We start from the raw sequence: 21453 nt of genomic DNA on the forward strand, positions 1-21453 counted from the left end.
AAGGAAAAATCCCTAAGGATAACAGAATATTCATTTTTCCTCCTTCCCTCCTTCCCCTCCCAACTATTCTTCCTTCCTTCCCACTAAAAGCACACTGAAAAAGTAGTGTGTTAGACAATCTAATTGAGTTAGTTGACTTTGATCTTTTTCATCAGAATGCTTTTCAGTGTGAGGGAATTAACCAAATAATTTCATTAAGTGGTAAATGAATTCCAAGATGTGTGACAAGAGGTGGTATAAACACACTGGTTGACTTAATATTATTATTTATTGTTTCCCCAGTTCTGCAAAGTTAAATGCCTGAGTTTTAAAATTATGTATGCAGTTAAATTTTTTATTTTTATTATAAAACAAAGTATGCAGAATAATGTAATAAGCATCCATGTATTCACTGTCAAAACTGAACATGTATTAACAGTTTGTCTTCTTTCACTCTTTTCAAAAAAGATTAAAAAAAAGCAAACCAAAGGTATTTGTAAAGACTTCCCTCATTCTTTGAATTTGCTTTTTTAAACTTAATGCTGTTTTTGACATGTATCTGTGTTAATCTACACAACTCAAATGCTTTCATTTAAATTGCTGTAGAGTATCCCAATATGAGTAAATGTATCATTTATTCTCCCAACAAGCTCAACATTTTGTATTATTATCAGGGCTAAAGTGAGTAAGTATGTATCTCCTTATGCCCATGAGTTTTTTTAGTGTAGAAATCTAAGCATGTAATTGCTGGATTTCCAAGATGAAAATCAATACCTTTCCTGATTGGTTTATGTCTAAATTTCATGTAGTTTTTCTTACTACTGCAAATATTCTTTAAACATTGTTATTTTTAGATTGGTGATACAAACTTTGGAATAGTTAACTGATGTCTGCTTAATTAATCTTGTATTTAACATTTCTTGACTAATTATTTGTAACAGTTTCTCTAACAGTTCTTTTGACTTTTCTATATGATCATCATCTGTAAATAATTCCTATCCCTTACCTCTATATACAGTTTCCTAATACTGACTAGTACAAGAAACTCTGGTACAGTGTCTTAACCCGAGCAGTAGTAGAAACATCCTTATTTTGTTCCTGACTTTAATGAAAACGTGTCTTACATTTAATCATTTGGTAAGATGTTTGTTATCAGTTTTTGGTCTATTTCTTATATCAGGTTAAGAAAGTCATATTTTATTTTACCAAAACTTTATATGATGAATGTTTGTTGAAGTTTACCAAAAAATTGGTAAGACTGGGGATCCTTCTGACCGTATGTTATTTTCTCCTTCAATATGCAGGAGATAGTTAACACAGTGGGCTTGAAGCTCTAATTTCAGAAGGACCTGCTTGCAAAGACAGCCCTGGTCAATGTGTGAAAATCTGACTTCTGAAACATTTCCTAACTGGTATAGATGTTTCATTGTGGCACGGCTCTTCATACACTGTGATTTATGGTGAGCACCTGCTCTCTTTCTGGAAGGCTAGAATTTTTGCAGTTGAGGGCAAAGAATGTCTGTGTGACCAGACCGCCAGGAAAACCCCCAATTTCTGAGTCTAAAAGGCCTTTTTTCTAAAAGGCTTCATTTTAGTTTCTGGAGAAAGCAGCACTATCAAGTGAGTCTCTTCCTGGGCTGGGAAGGGGAAGAATAGAAAGCCCGTATATGGATTTCTCCAGACCCCACTACACCTCTTTACCTAACTGAACCATCTAGTTGTATATACTTACTGTGTTGCTTATAATCAATCTTAGCTGTGATTACAACTCCCTCTGAGTCCTGTGACTCCATCATCTCATTTTGGGGGACCCCTGAAACACTCAATGCAAAGAGCTGATTCATTGGAAAAGACCCTGATGCTGGGAAAAGATTGAGGGCAGGAGGAGAAGGGGACGACAGAGGATGAGATGGTTGGATGGCATCACTGACTCAATGGACATGGGTCTGGGTGGACTCCAGGAGTTGGTGATGGACAGGAGGCCTGGTGTGCTGCAGTTCATGGGGTTGCAAAGAGTCAGACACAACTGAGCGACTGAACTGAATTGAAACACTCAATAATACAATAATAAGGTACAATAACAGATATCCTGTGTTAAACTGCTTCTGAAAAGTGTAGTCACTCAGTTGTGTCCAACTCTCTGCAACCCCATGGACTGTAGCCCACCAGGCTCCTCTGTCTATGGAATTCTCTAGGCTAGAAAACTGAAGGGGATTACCATTTCCTTCTCCAGGGGATCTTCCCAACCCAGGGATTGAACATGGGTCTCCCGCATTGCAGGCAGATTCTTTATCGTCTAAGCCCCAAGGGAAGCCCCAAACTGCTTTTATGTAAACATTCTTGGAATAAATCATGTTTGGGCATGATGTATTTTTAATTGCTTGATTCAGTTTTCTAATTTTCTGCTGAAATTTACCATCTATAAGTGATAAGTGTCTAATTTTCCTTTCTTTCACTTTCCTTTTCTAGTTCATAGTCATACTGATCTCAGCAGGTTTTATACATCTAGCTTATAAAACCACCTGAGTTTGAAAAAAGGAGAATAAAGGGCTCACTATACAGCTATAATAGCAAATAGTATCTTGGTTTCTATGTTTTGATCCCTTGATTTATGTTTTATAGTTTTATATTATTGTTTTATTTTTAAATTATCCTTTCAGTATTTTACTATCTGAATTTTTGGTGGATATATTCCAGTTGTTTGTTATAACTGAGTAGGGCTTCCCAAATTGTCATACTTATTTTACTGCTACTTCATATTATTAGCAATTTGTTGTGGGAGGATTCTCAGTTTATCTTAATCTTCCACATGACTGAAACCAGAAATCAAACATTATTTGCCTATCTTCTATTGATGTTAGGGAAATCTAGAGAAAGGAGGAAATATATTAGAAAACATGGCAGAAAGCAAAGAAGAATTAAAGAGCCTCTTGATGAAAGTGAAAGAGCGGAGTGAAAAAGTTGGCTTAAAACTCAACATTTAGAAAACTAAGATCATGGCATCTGGTCCCATCACTTCATGGCAAATAGAGGGAGAAACAATGGAAACAGTGACAGACTTTATTTTGGAGGGCTCCAAAATCACTGCAGATGATAACTGCAGCCATAAAATTAAAAGATGCTTGCTCCATGGAAGAAAAGTTATGACCAACCTAGAGAGCACATTAAAAAGCAGAGATGTTACTTTGCCAACAAAGGTCCATCTAGTCAAAGCTGTGGTTTTTCCAGTAGTCATATATGGATGTGAGAGTTGGACTATAAAAAAAAGCTGAGCAGCAAGGAATTGTTGCTTTTGAATTGTGGTGTTGGAGAAGACAGCAAGGAGATCCAACCAGTTCATCCTAAAGGAAATCAATTCAGAATATTCATTGGAAGGACTGAAGCTGAAGCTGAAACTCCAATACTTTGGCCACTACATGTGAAGAACTGACTCATTAGAAAAGACCCTGATGCTGGGAAAGATTGAAGGCAGGAGGAGAAGGGGACAACAGAGGATGAAATGGTTGGATGGCATCACTGACTCAATGGACATCAGTTTGAGCAGGCTCTGGGATTTGGTGATGGACAGGGAAGCCTGGCATGCTGCAGTCCGTGCGGGTCACAAAGAGTCAGAAATGACTGAGTGAATAAACTGACTGACTGACTGAAATTTGGCAAATGTTTTGATTTTTGAAATGTGATTTATAAGCTAGATATCATTTTTGTTTATACATTGAAGAACAGATTATCAAAGTGATAATTTACATGGGTTTTTAAACCAATATCCACATTATGATATTTGCAGTTAGATTTTAGAGAAATGAGAAACATGGAATTTTCAGAGACATGGTTTGATAATTAAAAGCATTACCTTTAATTTTATGCTTTTAAAATTAATAGAACAAAATTTATGGAATATTTAAATAGTAATGAGTTTGAGTAAGTTCCGGGAGTTGGTGATGAACAGGGAAGCCTGGTGTGCATGGGGTCGCAAAGAGCTGAACACAACTGAGCAACTAAACTGACTGACTAAGGTACATTAAAACCGGGTAGAAAGACTGGCAGTCAAAACCCCTGATTTATAGCTCTCACAGTGGATCAATTACTAGCCAGGTATTTCTGTTTGTGAACATTTTTCATTGATATAATGTGGTCAGTTGGACTCCATTCTCTCTGTGAATTATAGGAATCATTAACAGTGTCATCATCATCATGATATTTTTCAGCTGTTCTGAAAAGAAAAGAGACTATTTTCTCTACAGTATAGCAAGTGGATTAAGCATATTTGTCTTGGTTTCTGAACATATTTCTACCTTGAAGTAGCTTTGTGAATAAACTGATATTCTAGATAAAATTAGTTTAAGAAAATAAATTATTCAGTAGGACCTATTAATGATCTGTCTCCCTCATTATGATTATGTAATTAATCATTTTCAGAATATAACACAAAGTTCTTAGGTTTGGTTTATTCACTAAGTCATGTCCGACTCTTGTGACCCCATGGACTGTAGCCTGCCAGGCTCCTCTGTCCATGGGATTCTCCAGGCAAGAATACTGGAGTGGGTTGCCATTTCCTTTTCCAGGGGATCTTCCCCACTCAGGAATCAAACCCAGGTCTCCTGCACTGCAGGCAGATTCTTTACCACCTGAGCTATCTTAGGGCTTTTGGGGGGAAAGTTGGTATTCTTTGCAATGTCTGTCCTTGATTAGATCTCTTCACATGAAAAAAAAGTGTCCTTTCAGCCATATGTAAATCACTAAAGTTAGCACACTCCCTCACATCAAACACAAAAATAAAACTCAAAATGGCTTGAAGATTTCATTATAAGACATGACACTATAAAACTCCTGGAAGAGACTGTAGGCAAAACTTTCTCTGACATTAAGTCATAGCAGTCCTTTCTTAGATCAGTCTCCCAAAGCAAAAGAAATAAAAGCAAAAGTAAACAAATGGGACTGATTAAATTTGAAAGCTTTTATACAGCGAAGAAAATCATAAGCAAAATGGAAAGACAAACTATGGGAGAAAATATTTACAAATGATGTGCTTAATTTCCAAAATGTACAAACAGCTCATATAGCTCAAAAAACCCCAAACAATCCATTCAAAAAACAGGAAGAAGACCTAAACAGACATTTCTCTAGAGAAGACATAAAGAGAGCCAACAGGCACATGAAAAGATACTCAACACTGCTAATTATTAGAGAAATGCAAATCAAAACTACAATAATAAATTACCTCACACCAATCTAATGGTCATCATTAAAAAGTCTACAAATAATAAATGCTGGAGAGGGTGTGGAGAAAAGGTGCTGGTGGACAGGTAAATTGGTGTGGCCACTATGGAAAACATTCCAAGTGCTTTAGAAAACTAAAAATAAGAGTTACCATATAATTCAGCAATCCCACTCCTGGTCATGTATCCAGAAAAGATGAAAACTAGTTCAAAGAGATACATGCACCCCAAGGTTGATAGCAGCACTATTTACAACAGCCAAAACACAGCAGTGTTCATCTACAGATCAATCAATAAAGATATGTGCATGCATGCTCAGTCAGTCCTGTCTGACTTTGCAACCCTGTGAACTGAAGCCTGCTAGGCTCCTCTGCCCATGGGATTTTCCAGGCAAGAATACTGAAGTGGGTTGCCACTGTCTTCTCCAGAGGATCTTCCCAACCCAGGGATCGAACCTGGGTCTCCTGCTTTGTAGGCAGACACTTTTACCGTCTGGGCCACCCGGGAAGTCTTTGGTTAAGGAGAGTTCATTTATAGCACAGATATTTATTTGCTCACTCAGCACAGGAAAATCACTGTTTCTTGACTCACCATCTTCTATGCTATACCTGAGGACCTATAGGAATATATCAGGGTTGGCCAAAAAGTTCCTTCAGTAAAAATGACCTAATTTTTCATTTTCACCATGAACTTTACCGAACAATGTATTCACCATTCTGTTCTACTACCTTCTGCCATTTTAAAAGCAACTTCATAACTCCATCTTCCCCAAACACCTTATCTTCATAAGCAAAGAACTGTTCCAAGTGCCCTTTCTATAGTCTTCCAGGGAACTGAAATTTTTCCACTAATAGAATTGTGTAAATACCAAAATAAATGGAAATCCAAAGATGAATACCACAGATGACTCAGAACTTCCCAGCCAAGCTTTAACAGTCTTTGTCTGTCATCAAAGAAACATACAATCTTGCAATATCCTGATGGGAGATTATGCATTTTCTGTTGACTAATTCTGACACTTTTTATAAAGGGCTGCCTTCAGTTGGTCAGACTGGGAGCAAAACTAATCGTTCGGTTTTCCAGATGGAGCTCATAATAGAGCACTCCCTTCCAATCCCACCATACACATAACATTACTTTCTTTGGACGAAGGCAGGTCTTTGGTGTGGTTGGTGGTGGTTCACTTCACTTGCCCCACGATCTCTTCTGTTCTACACTATTGTACAGTATCAATTTGTCATTGCTTATCACAATTTGTTTTAAAAACGAAACACTGTCATTACACTTCAGTAGAGAATAGCATATAAAATATAGTCAAGAAGGGTTTTTTTTTTTAATGCAAAAGTAAAATGTCAATGTGATTAACATGACCATGCTGATGCAGATGATTTTCAATGCTTGATATGGATATTTTCTGTGTGTTGGCTATCTTCTGAGTACAGGGTATCTCCCGTAGCATTGACTATATTCAAATAATGTCTCAATGTTATCGCAATCAACTTTAACTGGTCTAACTGACTTTGGAGAATCCTTTAGTGAGAAATTTGCAGCATGAAACACTGCAAACCACTTTTGACATGTTTGATCAGTCACAGCTCCTTCTCCATCCACTACACAATCTTTTTGTGTGTGTGTTTCAGTTGCATTTTTACTTTTCTTGAAAAACTAAAGCATAATAAGCTGAAAATGTTACTTTTTTCCCTTCATCTTCACTATTAAAATGGCTACACAAAAACTCACCAATTTTGAATAAAAGCTTTTTTTAAAAAAGAGATCAAATCAAGATGGTGTAGTTAAAGGAAGTATGCTCATCTCCTCCTGTGAGAGCCCAAAAATCCCAACTAGCTGTTGAACAACCATCAACAGAAGGACCCCGGAAATCACACACAAAAAGATACCCTATATTCCAAGAAAAAGGAGAAGCCACAATGAAATGGTAGGATCACAATAAAATCAAATCCTATACATACTGGGTGGGATCTAGTGGCTTACTGTTTCATAATTTAAAAAATTAAAAACCAGATAAAGGGACATGTTGCCAAAAGAAAACAAAAGTTTGCTTTCTTTTTTTTTTTTTTGCACACTGATATGACTGCTGTCACAATATAATCTAACAAAATTGTTCTGAATGAAGTTAAAGACAAGCAAGAGCCATCTTACAGAAAAAAACAAACAAACATTAAGGCCAACCAATTACATTTTTTCATTTCATACTCTGCCTCTTCTACCTTTCAACTTTAACATTCTTGATAATAATGAAATTCTCTCAGTTCAGTTCAGTTGCTCAGTCATGTCCAACTCCTTGCAATCCCACGGACTGCATCACACCAGGCTTCCCTGTCCTTCATCAATTCCCAGAGTTTGCTCAAACTCATGTCCATTGAGTCGGTGATGCCACCCAACCATCTCATCCTCTGCCGTCCCCTTCTCCTCCTGCCTTCAGTCTTTACCAGCATCAGGGTCCTTTCAAATAAGTCAGTTCTTCACATCAGGTGGCCAAAGTATTAAAGTTTCAGCTTCAGCATCAATCCTTACAATGAATATTCAGGACTGATTTCCTTTAGGATGGACTGGTTGGATCTCCTTGCAGTCTCTCAAGAGTCTTCTCCAACACCACAGTTCAAAAGCATCAATTCTTCAGTGCTCAGCTTTCTTTGTAGTCCAACTCTCACATCCATACATGATTACTGGAAAAGCCATAGCCTTGACTAGATGGACCTTTGTTGGCAAAGTAATGTCTCTACTTTTTAACATTCTCTACGCAAACTAATTCTTCACAACCCTAAATCTAAAACATGATACTGATACTTATCTTTAGAAAGGTATTTATAAAAAGGATTTAAAGACCTGATTTCAGGTCCTGGTAAAACAATTTTCTGTTTACTTGAATCATTAAAATACAGCACTTAACCTCTCTAAGCTTCCATCCTTTCAGGAGTTTAAAAACAATGTACATTTCATGAGGATAAAAACAGTGTATATTACAAAGCCAATCATTACACTTGTTAGATTCAAATGAAAGCAAAGCAAATAAGATCAAATAACAACAGCTAACATTTATGAGTGCTCAGTACTGTCTAGGAAGCACTACTACGAACAAGCTGGTGGAAGTGATGGCATCTGAGCAGAGCTATTTAAAATCCTAAGATGCTGTTAAAGTGCTACATTCAACATGTCAGCAAATTTGGGAAACTTAACAGTGGCCACAGGACTGGAAAAGGTCAGTGTCCATTCCAATCCCAAAGAAGGGCAATACCAAAGAAGGTTCAAACTAACACACGATTATGTTCATTTCACATGTCAGCAAGGTTATGCTTGAACTCTTTCAAACTAGGTTTCAGGAGTATGTGAACTGAGACCTTCCAGAGGTACAAGCTAGAATTCGAAAAGGCGGAGGAACTAGAGATCAAATTGCCAACATTCACTGGATTGTAGAAAAACCAAGGAAATTCCAGAAAAACATCTACTTCTGCTTCACTGACTACACTAAAGCCTTTGTGTGGATCACAACAAACTGTGGGAAATTCTTAGAGATGGGAGTACCGGACCATGTTACTTGTCTCCTGAGAAACCTATATATGCGGGTAAAAAAGCAACAGTTAAAACGAGACATGGAACAATGTACTGGTTCTAAACTGGCAATGGAGTACAACAGGCCATATAGTGAGTATCACTATGCTTATTTAACTTCTATGCAGAATGTGCTGTGTGCTTAGTCGCTCAGTCGTGTCCCACTCTTTGCAACCCCTTGGACTGTAGCCCGCCAGGCTCCCCTGTCCATGAGGATTCTCCTGGCAAGTATAGTGGAGTGGGCTGTCATGCCCTCCTTCAGGGGATCTTCCCAATCCAGGGATTGAACCCAGGTCTCCTGCATTGCAGGCAGATTCTTTATCATCTGAGCCACCAAGGAAGCCAAGCTGGATGAATCACATGCTGGTATTAAGATTGCCAGAAGAAATACCAACAACCTCAGATATGCAGGATGCCACCCTAATGGCAGAAAAGGAAGAACAACTGAAGAGCCTCTTGATAAATGTGAAAGAGGAGAGTGGAAAAGCAACAACTTTCAAAAAACTAAGATCATGGCATCCAGCATCACTCAGATCAGATCAGATCACATCAGTCGCCCAGTCGTGTCCGACTCTTTGCGACCCCATGAATTGCAGCACGCCAGGCCTCCCTATCCATCACCAACTCCCGGAATTCACTGAGACTCATGTCCATCGAGTCAGTGATGCCATCCAGCCATCTCATCCTCTGTCGTCCCCTTCTCCTCCTGCCCCCAATCCCTCCCAGCATCAGAGTCTTTTCCAATGAGTCAACTCTTCGCACGAGGTGGCCAAAGTACTGGAGTTTCAGCTTTAGCAGAATTCCTTCCAAAGAAATCCCAGGGCCGATCTCCTTCAGAATGGACTGGTTGGATCCCCTTGCAGTCCAAGGGACTCTTCAAGAGTCTTCTCCAACACCACAGTTCAAAAGCATCAATTCTTCGGCGCTCAGCCTTCTTCACAGTCCAACTCTCACATCCATACATGACCACAGGAAAAACCATAGCCTTGACTAGACGGACCTTTGTTGGCAAAGTAATATCTCTGCTTTTGAATATGCTATCTAGGTTGGTCTTAATGGCAAACCGAGGAAAAGTAGAAACAGTGATAGACTTTATTTTCTTGTGCTCCAAAATCACTGCGGAAGGTGACTGTAGCCATGAAATTAAAAGACACTTGCTCCTTGGAAAAAATGCTATGACAAACCTAGATAGCACATTAAAAAGCAGAGATACCACTTTTCTGACAAAAGGCTGTATAGTCAAAGCTATGGTTTTTCTGGGATTCCCTGGGGGCTCAGACCGTAGAGAATCCTCCTGCAATCCCGGGAGACATGGGTTCAAACCTTGGGTCAGGAAGATTCTCTGAAGAAGGGAATGGCCACCCACTTCAGTATTCTTGCCTGGAAAATTCCATGTGCAGAGAAGCCTGGAGGGCTACAGTCTCTGTGGTCAGAAAGAGTCAGATGTGACTAAGTGACTAACACACTTAGTTTTTCCAGTAGTCATGTACAGATGCGAGAGTTGGACCATAAAGAAGGCTGAGTGACCATGAATTGATGCTTTTGAACTGTAGTGCTGGAGAAGACTTTTTGGCATCCCTTGGACTGCAAGGAGATCAAACCAGTCAATCCTAAAGGAAATCAACCCTGAATATTCATCCGAAGGACTAATGCTAAAGCTGAAGTTTCAATAGTTTTGCCACTTGAGGCAAATAGTCGACTCACTGGAAAAGACCCTGAAGCTGGTAAAGATTGAGGGCAGGAGGAGAAGGGAGCAATAGAGGTAAGATGGTTGGATGGCATCACCAACTCAATGGACATGAGTTTGAGCAAACTCTGGGAAATAGTGAACAACAGGGAGGCCTGGCGTGCTGTAGTCCACAGGGTCGCAAAGTGTCAGACATGACTTAGCAACTGAACAACTGTCCCATAATATGTTAAATCCTTTAACTATTTATTTAACCTCATTTATATCTAGTCTTCATAGAAACTCAAAAAAGTAGATATAATAATTACTCCTATTCATAGATGAGGAATTCATGACTTCGTAAAGGTTAAGTAGCTATCCAATATCACAAGTGAACAAGACACAATTGGAATTTGAATGAAAAACAGTCTCCATTTTAGTTCCTGATCCACGCTAAAGGGTTTTAGAGCTATTAATGCTGTTTATACATGCAAGGTGATTATTACTATTTTAGTATTACTCAAAATGTCACTAATAATAACAGTTTCAACCTGGTAATCTAGTTCTTAAATCTCCAACATTTAGGAGTGCATCAGCAACAAGAAGTGATGATGGTGGCGCTAAAGAGGACTTGTCCACATACTTAAAATCTCAGTGAACTCCTCTAAATTCATACCTCAAGACAAGTACCCATTCAATGCAGTTCATTCTATGTAAAATATTTACTTTCAAGGGTAAATATTTCAGCAGGTCAATTAGTACTGTAAAATAATTTAAATAGTCTGAATTTCATTTCATAAAATTTTGTAACAAGAAAATTTCTTCGTTACCTTAATCTCAGTTGTAAAGGATTATTTTGTGATCATGATAATTAGTCAATGTTTATTGAAAACATACAGTATATTCAAGAAACTAGAGAAATGATGTCAAGAGAGAAAGAGGAAAAGAACTTTAAAGATTTCCTCAAACTGAGAGAAATATCTCACAAGCTTTCTAGCTCCTTCAGGGTCCTTCATGATTAAGAAATTAATAATCTCCTGAAGACTAATTTAATTTGCAACTTGCCTTGAAAAATGGTGTCCTGGGTAACAGGCACAAGTAGCATGGTTACCATAAAGATAATATGGTTGCTCACTATTAAAAATTATTAAATTGGCATTCAAGACCACTGCTGCTCAACAGAACTTGCTCAACAGAACTTTCAGCAATAATGGAAATATTCCCCTACCTGCACTGCCTACTAGGTAACCACTAGCCACATGTGGCTATTGAGCACTTGAAATGTGATTATGGTAACAAAGCAACTGATTTTAAATTTATTTAATTTTAATTAAGTTGCCATATGTGAATTGAGGCTATTATGACAGTACAGGTCTACATCATAAGGTTAAAAATAACCCCTTGAATTGATTGGCATGAACCTATGTTCAAGATACTAACTTTTTCTGGATGAAGTAAAATAAATCCAGTTCCTGCGGTTACAAACCTGAGTCTGATTCTGGACCCACAATTACCCCTTCAAGGCACTCGAGGGGTCAGCCTGACACATAACCACATCCTACCACGACTTCTCTGCAGCAGCACTCATCTGTACCCTCTCCCGAAGAGTGCCTACCCTATCTTGTCGCACAAAGCATTTTTCAAATAGTCCTTACTTTCTTTTGCCTCCTCTTAATCAAATTGACAGAAACTAAAGCACATTCCAAAGGCAACAAGCAGAGCTGCTAAAATGAAGACAGTGGAGATGGACGCTTTTATCTAAAGACATGAACTCAAATATAAATCAAACACTACAACTTAGTAGTCACATCCAAAACCCCAGGTGGATATGCATCCTAGCCATAAAACTCTTAAAATATGACAAGCTGAAAAATGGAGCTGAAAAATGGAGACCAAGTAACACCCACAATTATTAAAAGGTTGGCTCACAGACAACCAAAGGGTAATAAAATGCCCAAGAGTCTGGCCTTTTATTATTTTCACAAAGCAATTCTAACAGAAAGTTACTACACATTAATAAAAATTAATTGGGGAAATTTAGAGATGGGAAAGAGAAGACAATGAGGAAGATGGGGGAAAGAGTATATTTCAATACATTCACTATCTTCCTGTTCCCTACTAAGTCTAAGAAATTCAAGTTATACAAAGTAAGAACTAAACTGAAGACTATTGAGTTGTTTCCTTTTCTTACACTCAATTTTTCCTCAAACGAAAATTAGGCATGTTCAAAAAATGATGTAAAATCATTAAAAGTTAACTCCACAAAAACTATTCCAGGAGTATTTAAACTCTTAAAAAATGTTAAACCTAGATATCAGGCTTTTAAACTTCAATTATTCAAATTGCAGTTATAATTTACTTTCAGATCTATCAATAAGAATTAGAATATTTAGTACAGCTTGAGTTTGAGGTTCTTTGCTTAGTAATTATATAACACTGTCTTTTCACAGGCCATTTAAAAAGTTCATCTTCATTTCCCAGCTCTCTTATCCTATTAATTGGAAGCAGCCAAGACTAAAGCAGTTCCTTAACTGAATAAACTCTCTTAATCTGTAGTTTGAAAACTGTCACTTTGCTATTTATTTTGGCTTACAGGATGCATGGAAACTACACTTTAAGATACACTGTGTATTATTTAATAATAATACACTGTTTATTTAATAATACACAGTGTATTATTAAGATTAATACACACCATTTTATGTTTAAGCTGATCAACAGGAAGGTAGCAGAGAGCAATGAGAGGCGGTCCCTTCAACTAACCATCCAAGAGCCCCGTAACCTCACCAAGCAATTTACCAGTCCCACCCCTGATACGCCCACCAGTACTCCAAAAATAGTCAGGAAACTTTAACCCCCCCCCCCACCGGCCCTACTGTCAGGACTTTCCCTACCCTAGCACACTGACACACCCCTAACTATCCAGTACTAAGGTAACCTTTGGTGGCCATTGGACTTTAACTGCTCATAAATATTCCTTGAAAACATACATCTAATTGTAACAGACTGAATTATGTGAAGGACATGCGCAGTAGAGCATCCTTCCATATTACTATAACTTGCAGCAGTTACTCAACAAACTCCCTGGATTATGCAAATGATCCTGCCTTAAAAACTCTTGTACCCCAACCCTCCAGGGAAATTTGTCTCCCTTGACGGCCCTCTCTCATGAAGTGTTCTCTCTGTTCTTTGTGTGCACTTAGTCGGGTCCAACTCTTTGCAATTTGTTCTTTCTTTCCTTATTGTTAATAAACCTTCTTGCAATGGGGTAAGACCTTAAATTCTTTGCATCCCTACCAAGAGCCAAGGCCCACAGGAGGAAGTCTCCAGATTCCTTCTGCTAACAAAGCCACCTTCTTAACAATTAGAAACAATCAGAGTAAATTCAGTGGCTGAAAAATCAAAGTACAATATGAAAGAAATCGTTCAGTTCTAACCACTTGAACATCATCTATTAGAATACTCATTTCTTTTCTTAAAATGATAGTGAGAAACAGAAGTATCTGTTCCTTTTACATGAAAATGGAAAAATGAGCACAGACATTCTTTCCCCAGGTTTTAAAAGTATATTGCACCACAGACAGTTTCAAAATATTTTGTAGATGAGAATGACAATCTAACAGGACAAACTTTTTAACGTGGAACCGGAAAACTGAGAGGAAGAGAGGAGGGAGAAAGAGCTACTGTGGCATAATTTAAAGAAAAAACACTACCAAAATACATTTTAAGTTCAGAGCATACCTAGTATCAAAGTGTACTCTCTTTGATAAGTTTAGAAATTAAGATCACAACAAATATCAAAGTATACTTTTTCTGGTAGAACAGAAAGGAAATATTCAGGAAGCCAGTCTGAAAAATTTAAGTCAAGAAACAGGCACTAATCAAACAACAACAAAAACAAAATCTAAGAGCATAGCCAGATCATTCGCTAAAGCAGATCCTAAACAATGCTTTACTCCAGGCATATGTTTTACAGAAAAAAAGGAATGGCATGAACAACAATGCCACAATTGGCAAACGATGACTGCATGTTTTTTCTTCTACTAAGGTGGAGAGAAAAAAATCCCCATTATTTGCTATGTCAGTCTTTTAGAATCATAGAATATGAACCGCTACACAGGAGTATAAAATGAAGTAGGGCAAAAGCTAACAGGGTTTCTCAAGAGAACAGACTGGTCATAGCAAACACTATTTCCAACAGCTCAAGAGAAGACTCTACACATGGACATCACCAGATGGTCAATACTGAAATCAGATTTATTGTGCTCTCTGCAGCCAATGATGGAGAAGCTCAATACAGTCAATAAAAACAAGGCCTGGAGCTGACTGTGACTCAGATCATGAGCTCCTTACTACAAAATTCAGGCTTAAACTGAAGAAAGTAGGGAAAACCATTAGGCCATTCTGGTATGATTGAAATCAAATCCCTTATGATTATATAATGGAAGTGACACACAGATGCAAGGAATTAGATCTGATAAAGTGAAGTAAAACTATGGATGGAGGTTTATAACACTGTACAGGAGGAGGTAACCAAAACCATCCCCAAGAAAAAGAAATGCAAGAAGGTAAAGTGGTTGTGTGAGAAGGCTTTACAAATAGCTGAGCAAAGAAGAGAAGCAAAAGGAAAGGGAGAAAGGGAAAGATACATTCAAATGAATGCAGAGTTCCAGAGAATAGCAAGGAGAATAAAAAGGCCTTTTTACAGGAACAATGTGAAGAAACAGAGAAAAACAGTAGAATGGCAAAGACTAGCCACCTCTTCAAGAAAATTGAGAGATATCAAGGGGAACATTTCATGCAAGGATGGGAATGATAAAGGACAGATACAGTAATGACCTAACAGAAGCAGAAGGGATTAAGAAAAGGTTGCAAGAATACACAGAAAAACTATACAGAAAGGGTCTTAATGACCCAGATAACCACGATGGTGTGGTCATTCACCTAGACCCAGACATCCTGGAGTGTGAAGTCAAAGAGGCTTTAGAAAGTATTATTACAAACAAACCTAGTGGAAGTGATGGGTACCTAGCTGAGCTATTTAAAATCCTAAAAGATGTTGCTGTGAAAGTGCTCCATATAATATGTCAGCAAATTTGTCATACAATATGTCATACAAAACTCAGCTGTGGCCACAGGACTGGAAAAGGTCATTTTTCATTCCAATCCCAGGGAAGGGCAAAGCCAAACAATGTTCAAACTACCATACAACTGCACTCATTTCACATGCTAACAAGGTTATGCTCAAAATGCTTCAGGCTTGGCTTCAGCAGTTCATGAACCAAGAACTTCCAGATGAACAAGCTGGATTTAGGAAAGGGAGAGGATCTAGAGAGCAAAATGTCAACATTTGTTGGATCATGAGAAAGCAAGGGAATTCCAGAAAAACATATATTTCTGCTTCACTGACTACGCTAAAGCCTTTCACTGTGTGGATCACAATGAACTATGGAAAATTCTTAAAGAGATGGGAGTATCAGACCATCCTACCTATCTCCTGATAAACCTGTATGTGGGTCAAGAAGCAACAGTTAGAACTGAACATGGAACAACAGACTGCTTCAATACTGGGAAAGAAGTACAACAAGGCTGTATATTGTCACCTTGCTTATATAACTTATATGCAGAGTACATCATGTGAAATGTGGGGCTGGATGAATCACAAGCTGGAATCAAGAGTGCTAGGAGAAATATCAACAACTTCAGAAATTCAGATGATAACACTAAGGGCAGAAAGGGAAGAGGAACTAAAGAGCCTCTTGATAAGGGTTAAAGAGAAGAATGAAAAACCTGGCTTAAAACTCAACATTCAAAAAACTAGGATCATGATTTCCAGTTCCATCACTTTATAGCAAATAAAAAACGAAAAAGTGGAAGCAGTGACAGATTTTATTTTCCTGGGCTCCAAAATCACTGCAGAGACTGCAGCCATGAAATTAAAAGGAAGGAAAACTATAACAAACCTAAATAGTGTATTAAAAAGCAGAAATATCACTTTGTCAAAGACAAAGGTATGCATATAGTCAAAGCAATGTTTTTTCCAGTGTCATGTGCAGATGTGAGAGTTGGACCATAAAGAAGGCTGAGCACCAAAGAATTAATACTTTCCAACTGTGGTGCTGGAAAAGACAACTGAAAGTTTCCTGGACTGCAAAGAGATCATCAAACCTGTCATTCTGAAGGAAATTAACCCTAAATATTCTTTGGTAAGACTGATGCTGAAGCTGAAGCTCCAATACTCTGGCCAACTGAGGTGAAGAGTTGACTCACTGGAAAAGACCCTGATGCTGGGAAAGATTGAAGGCAAAGGAGAAGGGGGCGGGAAAAGGTGAGATGGTTAGATAGCATCATCGACTCAATGGACATGAATTTGAGCAAACTCCAAATCAGGAAAGGAGTACGTCAAGGCTGCATACCGTCAACCTGCTTATTTAACTTATGTGCAAAGTACATCATACAAAATGCCAGGCTGGATGAAGCACAAGCTGGAATCAAGATTGCCGGGAGAAATATCAATAACCTCAGATATGCAGATAACACCACCCTTATGGCAGAAAGTAAAGAAGAACTAAAGAGGTTCTTGATGAAAGTCAAAGAGGAGAATGAAAAAGTTGGCTTAAAACTCAATATTCAGAAACCTAAGATCATGGCATTCAGTCCCATCACTTCATGGCAAATAGATGGGGAAATAATAGAAACAGTGAGAGACTTTATTTTCTTGGGCTCCAAAATCACTGCAGATGGTGAGTGCAGCCAAGAAATTAAAAGATGCTTGCTCCTTGGAAGAAAAGTTATGACCAACCTGGACAGCATATTAAAAACAGAGACATTACTTTGCCAACAAAAGTCCGTCTAGTCAAAGCTATGATCTTTCCAGTAGTCATGTATGGATGTGAGTTGGACTATAAAGAAAGCTGAGGGCCAAAGAATTGATGCTTTTGAATTGTGGTGTTGAAGAAGACTCTTGATGGACTGAAAGGAGATCCAACCAGTCCATCCTAAAGGAAATCAGTCCTGATTATTCATTGGAAGGACTGATGCTGAAGCTGAAACTCCAATACTTTGGCCACCTGATGCAAAGAACTGACTCAATGGAAAAGACCCTGATGCTAGGAAAGATTGAAGGCAGGAGGAGAAGGGGATGACAGAGAATGAGATGGTTGGATGGCATCACCAACTTGATGGACATGAGTTTGAGCAAGCTCCAGGAGTTGGTGATGGACAGGGAAGCCTGGCATGCTTCAGTCCATGGGATCGCAAGGAGCTGGACACGACTGAGAGACTGAACTGAACCAGGAGATACTGGAGAACAGAAGAGCCTGGAATGCTGCTATCTATGTGGTGAGAAGGGGATGACAGAGGATTAGATGGCTGGATGGCATCACTGACTCGATGGACATGAGTCTCAGTGAACTCCGGGAGTTGGTGATGGACAGGGAGGCCTGGCGTGCTGCGATTCATGGGGTCGCAAAGAGTCGGACACAACTGAGCGACTGATCTGATCTGATCTGATGTGGTGGCAAAGAGTCAGACACAACTTAGCGACTGAACAACAGCAACACAACAGCAACAACAATAATAATATATATAATAAAAGCATAAAGTGGTTTTACGTTCATCTTTGCTGTAAGGATGTTTTAAGAGTTTATATGATCCTCCTCTTCTATGAATCAAAGATGTCAACTATAATACAAGTTATGACAGAAATTTTGAAATTTTACATGTTCTTTTATATTTATTGGTATTTATGATACTTGTTGATATTTATTTGTAAGGTTGGTTACCTTAAATTTACTAAAAGTAAAATTTTCATTGCAATTATTAAATCGTGAAAAGCAAAATTTCTACTATAATCATTCAATTAAAGTCATAATTTAAAAAAATAAATAAAAAATAATTGGGAAAAGAATTAGGAACATATGAATAGAAGCCTATAATTTTTTTAATATGAAAGAAACAAAGTGGATGCACTGTGCAACTACATAGCTTTATATTTCTTGACTCAGCCATTTCTCCTCAAATTCAGCATTTTGTTATTACATGAATCATAATATTCATTCTCATAATGAATGCTGTTCTTAAAGACAATTTAAGGTTTTCCTGAATTTGAGATACAAGCTTATAGCTTATTAATGAGGTGATTCTGATACAATTTCTATTATTCACAGTTTATAAAATTCAGAGAGTAGCTTCAATAAAATAGCATCACTAAGATAAATTCTTAAAGAGAAAGTATACATATGAAAAGTGTAAGAGGTTTCCTATATTACATGTAAGAATGTCAACAAAATCTCACAATGAGTAGCTGAACTGAAAGCTAAGTTTTATTTATTATGGAGGGGAATAGTACTTATGGAGGACAACAGCAATTTGGTCAAAATGCTTATTAAGAAGCTCTGATACAATTTCTCCATAAAAGAGACATAGAAAAAGACAGAATAAACTTGAAAAAAATTACATTGAAGCATAAAGCTTAGACACTCCAAGTGCTTATTCTTTATAATTAGGATTTCTTCCACATGTAGATTGAGGCAACAAGTTGTAAAATGTTTGGCACCAAAACTTTCACCAGACATTATAGTCATCCATAACTAATAAGATCAGAAAGGAAAACCACATGTAAAAATTAAAGTCTCATCTCTTAACTAAAGAACTGTAAAAGGATATTTAAACAATATCTAACATAGTACTTTTTTTTTTGCCTTACAATATTATGTTTCACACGTACAGCAAAGTGATTCGAACAGAACGTGTTTGTGTACACTTTTTCCAATTATTGTCCAACACAGGTTATAACAAGATACTGATCACTTCTTCCAATTATTTTCCACTACAGGTTATTACAGGATATTGAATATAGTTCCCTGTACTGTTTGCAGCAATAGAGACACAGATGTAGAGTACGAACATGCAGACACAGCCGGGGAAGGAGAGTGGGACGAACTGAGAAAGCAGCGCGGACGTGACACACCACCATGTGTAAAACAGACGGCTGGTGGGAAGCTAGTAAGTAACACAGTACTTTCTGAACAGATATTCACAAAATAAGTTAAACTGTTGTGATTTAAAAAAAGAATTTAACTTAAAAATACAAAAGCTAAAGGAAAACACTTCATTAACACAATTCTGAAAGAAAAAGGTAATAACTCAGTTTACAAAAAGAGGAGTATGGTGGAGTGAGGGCAATTTAAACTAGCTAGTATAAGAAATTTTCATTTTCAAACAGTATAAGAATCTCCAGCATGTAATAACACATGCATCTTTCAGATTATGTGACCAAAAAAGGGAGGTGATCGTCCTGAAAGTATCACCAAAAGCTCTGTTTTCAAATCCATTGGAGTTTCAGACACAAAAAGCAATATATTACATGATTCTCTTTACATGAAATATCCAATACTGGAAAATCCACAGAGATAGACAGTAGATTAGTAGTTGCTAGGGGCTGGAGAGAGGAGGGAACAAGGAATGACTGCTAATGGGTACATGGTTACATTTTTGATAAAAATGGTCTAAAGGTAGAATGGTAATGAATGCACAACTCTGTGAATTCACTAAAAAACAATCACTGAACAGTACACTTTCCAAGCGTGAACTTTATGGTACATGAATTATATTTCAATAAAACTATTATTAAAAGATTGAATTTAAATTAAAAAGTAACCTCACAGAATTCATAATGTCAATTTATACAACAGATTATCATTTAAAGCTTTCCACCTGTTTCAGTAATTTCTTTTTTACCTTGGCAAGGCGACTCATCTGATCCTCTGAGAGAGTACTGCTTGTTCTGCCAGGAGTTTTGGTGGGTTCTGATCCATCTGCTTCCACGTTAGGCCAGACTTTCAAGTCATGCATCCCTTGGCGAAACATGCTAGGCAAAAAGAATGTTCAGGACAGAATTAATTTAGTTCATTATGGGAAATTTTAGATTTCTAAATAGAAACAATTCCAGCAAGCCTCCAGTGGAATATAAAGCAATTAACCAAGCAACTGAATCCACGTAGCACTGTTTTTCACATACTTCTTTTTTCCTTCAAGCAGTTAGAACTATTATAGATATTCCAAAGGTAGAGTGCAAAAAGAGAAGCATCAGGAATAGGCTACACACACTTCATCACTTCAGTGGAGACCTTAGAAACAGAAACCAAATTTCTACCCAGAGAGAGAATGTCACATTTACATCAAATCGAAACTAAAATTAAAATAATTACATAACTTGCCACTTTAAGTGACAATTCAGCAGAGTATTAATAGACAGTGGTGTTGAACAGCTGGGATTTGGATCCCTGCTGTGCCAAATGTTACTTACAAGACTTTTGGTAAACTATTTAACATCTCTGTGTTAGCTTCCTCATCTATAAAATGAGACTATAAAGAGTAACTGTGTCTCACACAGTTAGAAATATTAAATAAACCAGTACAAGTAACAAGTACTTAGAATAGTGCCTATCATATAATACGAACTCAATAAATAAAAGCTACTATTTTCCTTTTCGCTGGGTAGAGGCTTATTTTTCTCCTGTCTTCTTTTGCATAAGAGAGATGTCTAAAAGGGAATACAATACTGCATTCAAACAAGAAAAAATGCCCATGTCTACAAATCAGAAATTTAACATATCGTCAGAATTCAGACTGAGCTGGATGATCCTACTTTAAAGTGAAAGACTGTATCACTTTGTCACGCTTTTGCGTCCTTCAAAAGCTATCAAAGAGGAGTCGGGATGGCAGAAGAGAAGGACGTGGAATTCATGTCTCCTCACCAGGACATCAAGACTATATCTACAAATGGAACAATTCTCACACAGAGTACCTACTGAACATTAGAAGAAGACTCTGAACACCTAAAAGGACAAGAAAAATCCCCTCAGAGTGGGGTAGGAAAAAAGAAAGGAAAAAAAAAAAAGAATCATAAAAGGGACCAGCAACCCTGGGGGGAAGCTGAAGGTAAGAAGAGGTTCTTGCAATCAGAAAATCCCCTCATGGTGGGGAAATCTGCGGGGACAGAAAGGGACCTTCGGAGGA

At 37.7% G+C, this 21453-nt stretch overlaps 1 protein-coding gene and 1 non-coding gene across 2 annotated transcripts in view; both read right to left on the reverse strand.

The window, feature by feature from the left end:
* PIK3C3 (phosphatidylinositol 3-kinase catalytic subunit type 3) overlaps nt 1-21453 on the reverse strand; it is a 164464-nt gene that overhangs the window by 121986 nt on the left and 21025 nt on the right. The window contains 1 exon segment of the mRNA NM_001099067.1: nt 20173-20302. Within this exon segment, the coding sequence (NP_001092537.1) occupies nt 20173-20302 (130 nt within the window).
* TRNAC-ACA (transfer RNA cysteine (anticodon ACA)) lies at nt 5630-5702 on the reverse strand. Its single transcript has one exon. It is a non-coding gene; the product is annotated as a tRNA-Cys (tRNA).

The sequence above is a fragment of the Bos taurus genome, chromosome 24 (assembly GCF_002263795.3).
Source record: "Bos taurus isolate L1 Dominette 01449 registration number 42190680 breed Hereford chromosome 24, ARS-UCD2.0, whole genome shotgun sequence".
Taxonomy (NCBI): domain Eukaryota; kingdom Metazoa; phylum Chordata; class Mammalia; order Artiodactyla; family Bovidae; genus Bos; species Bos taurus.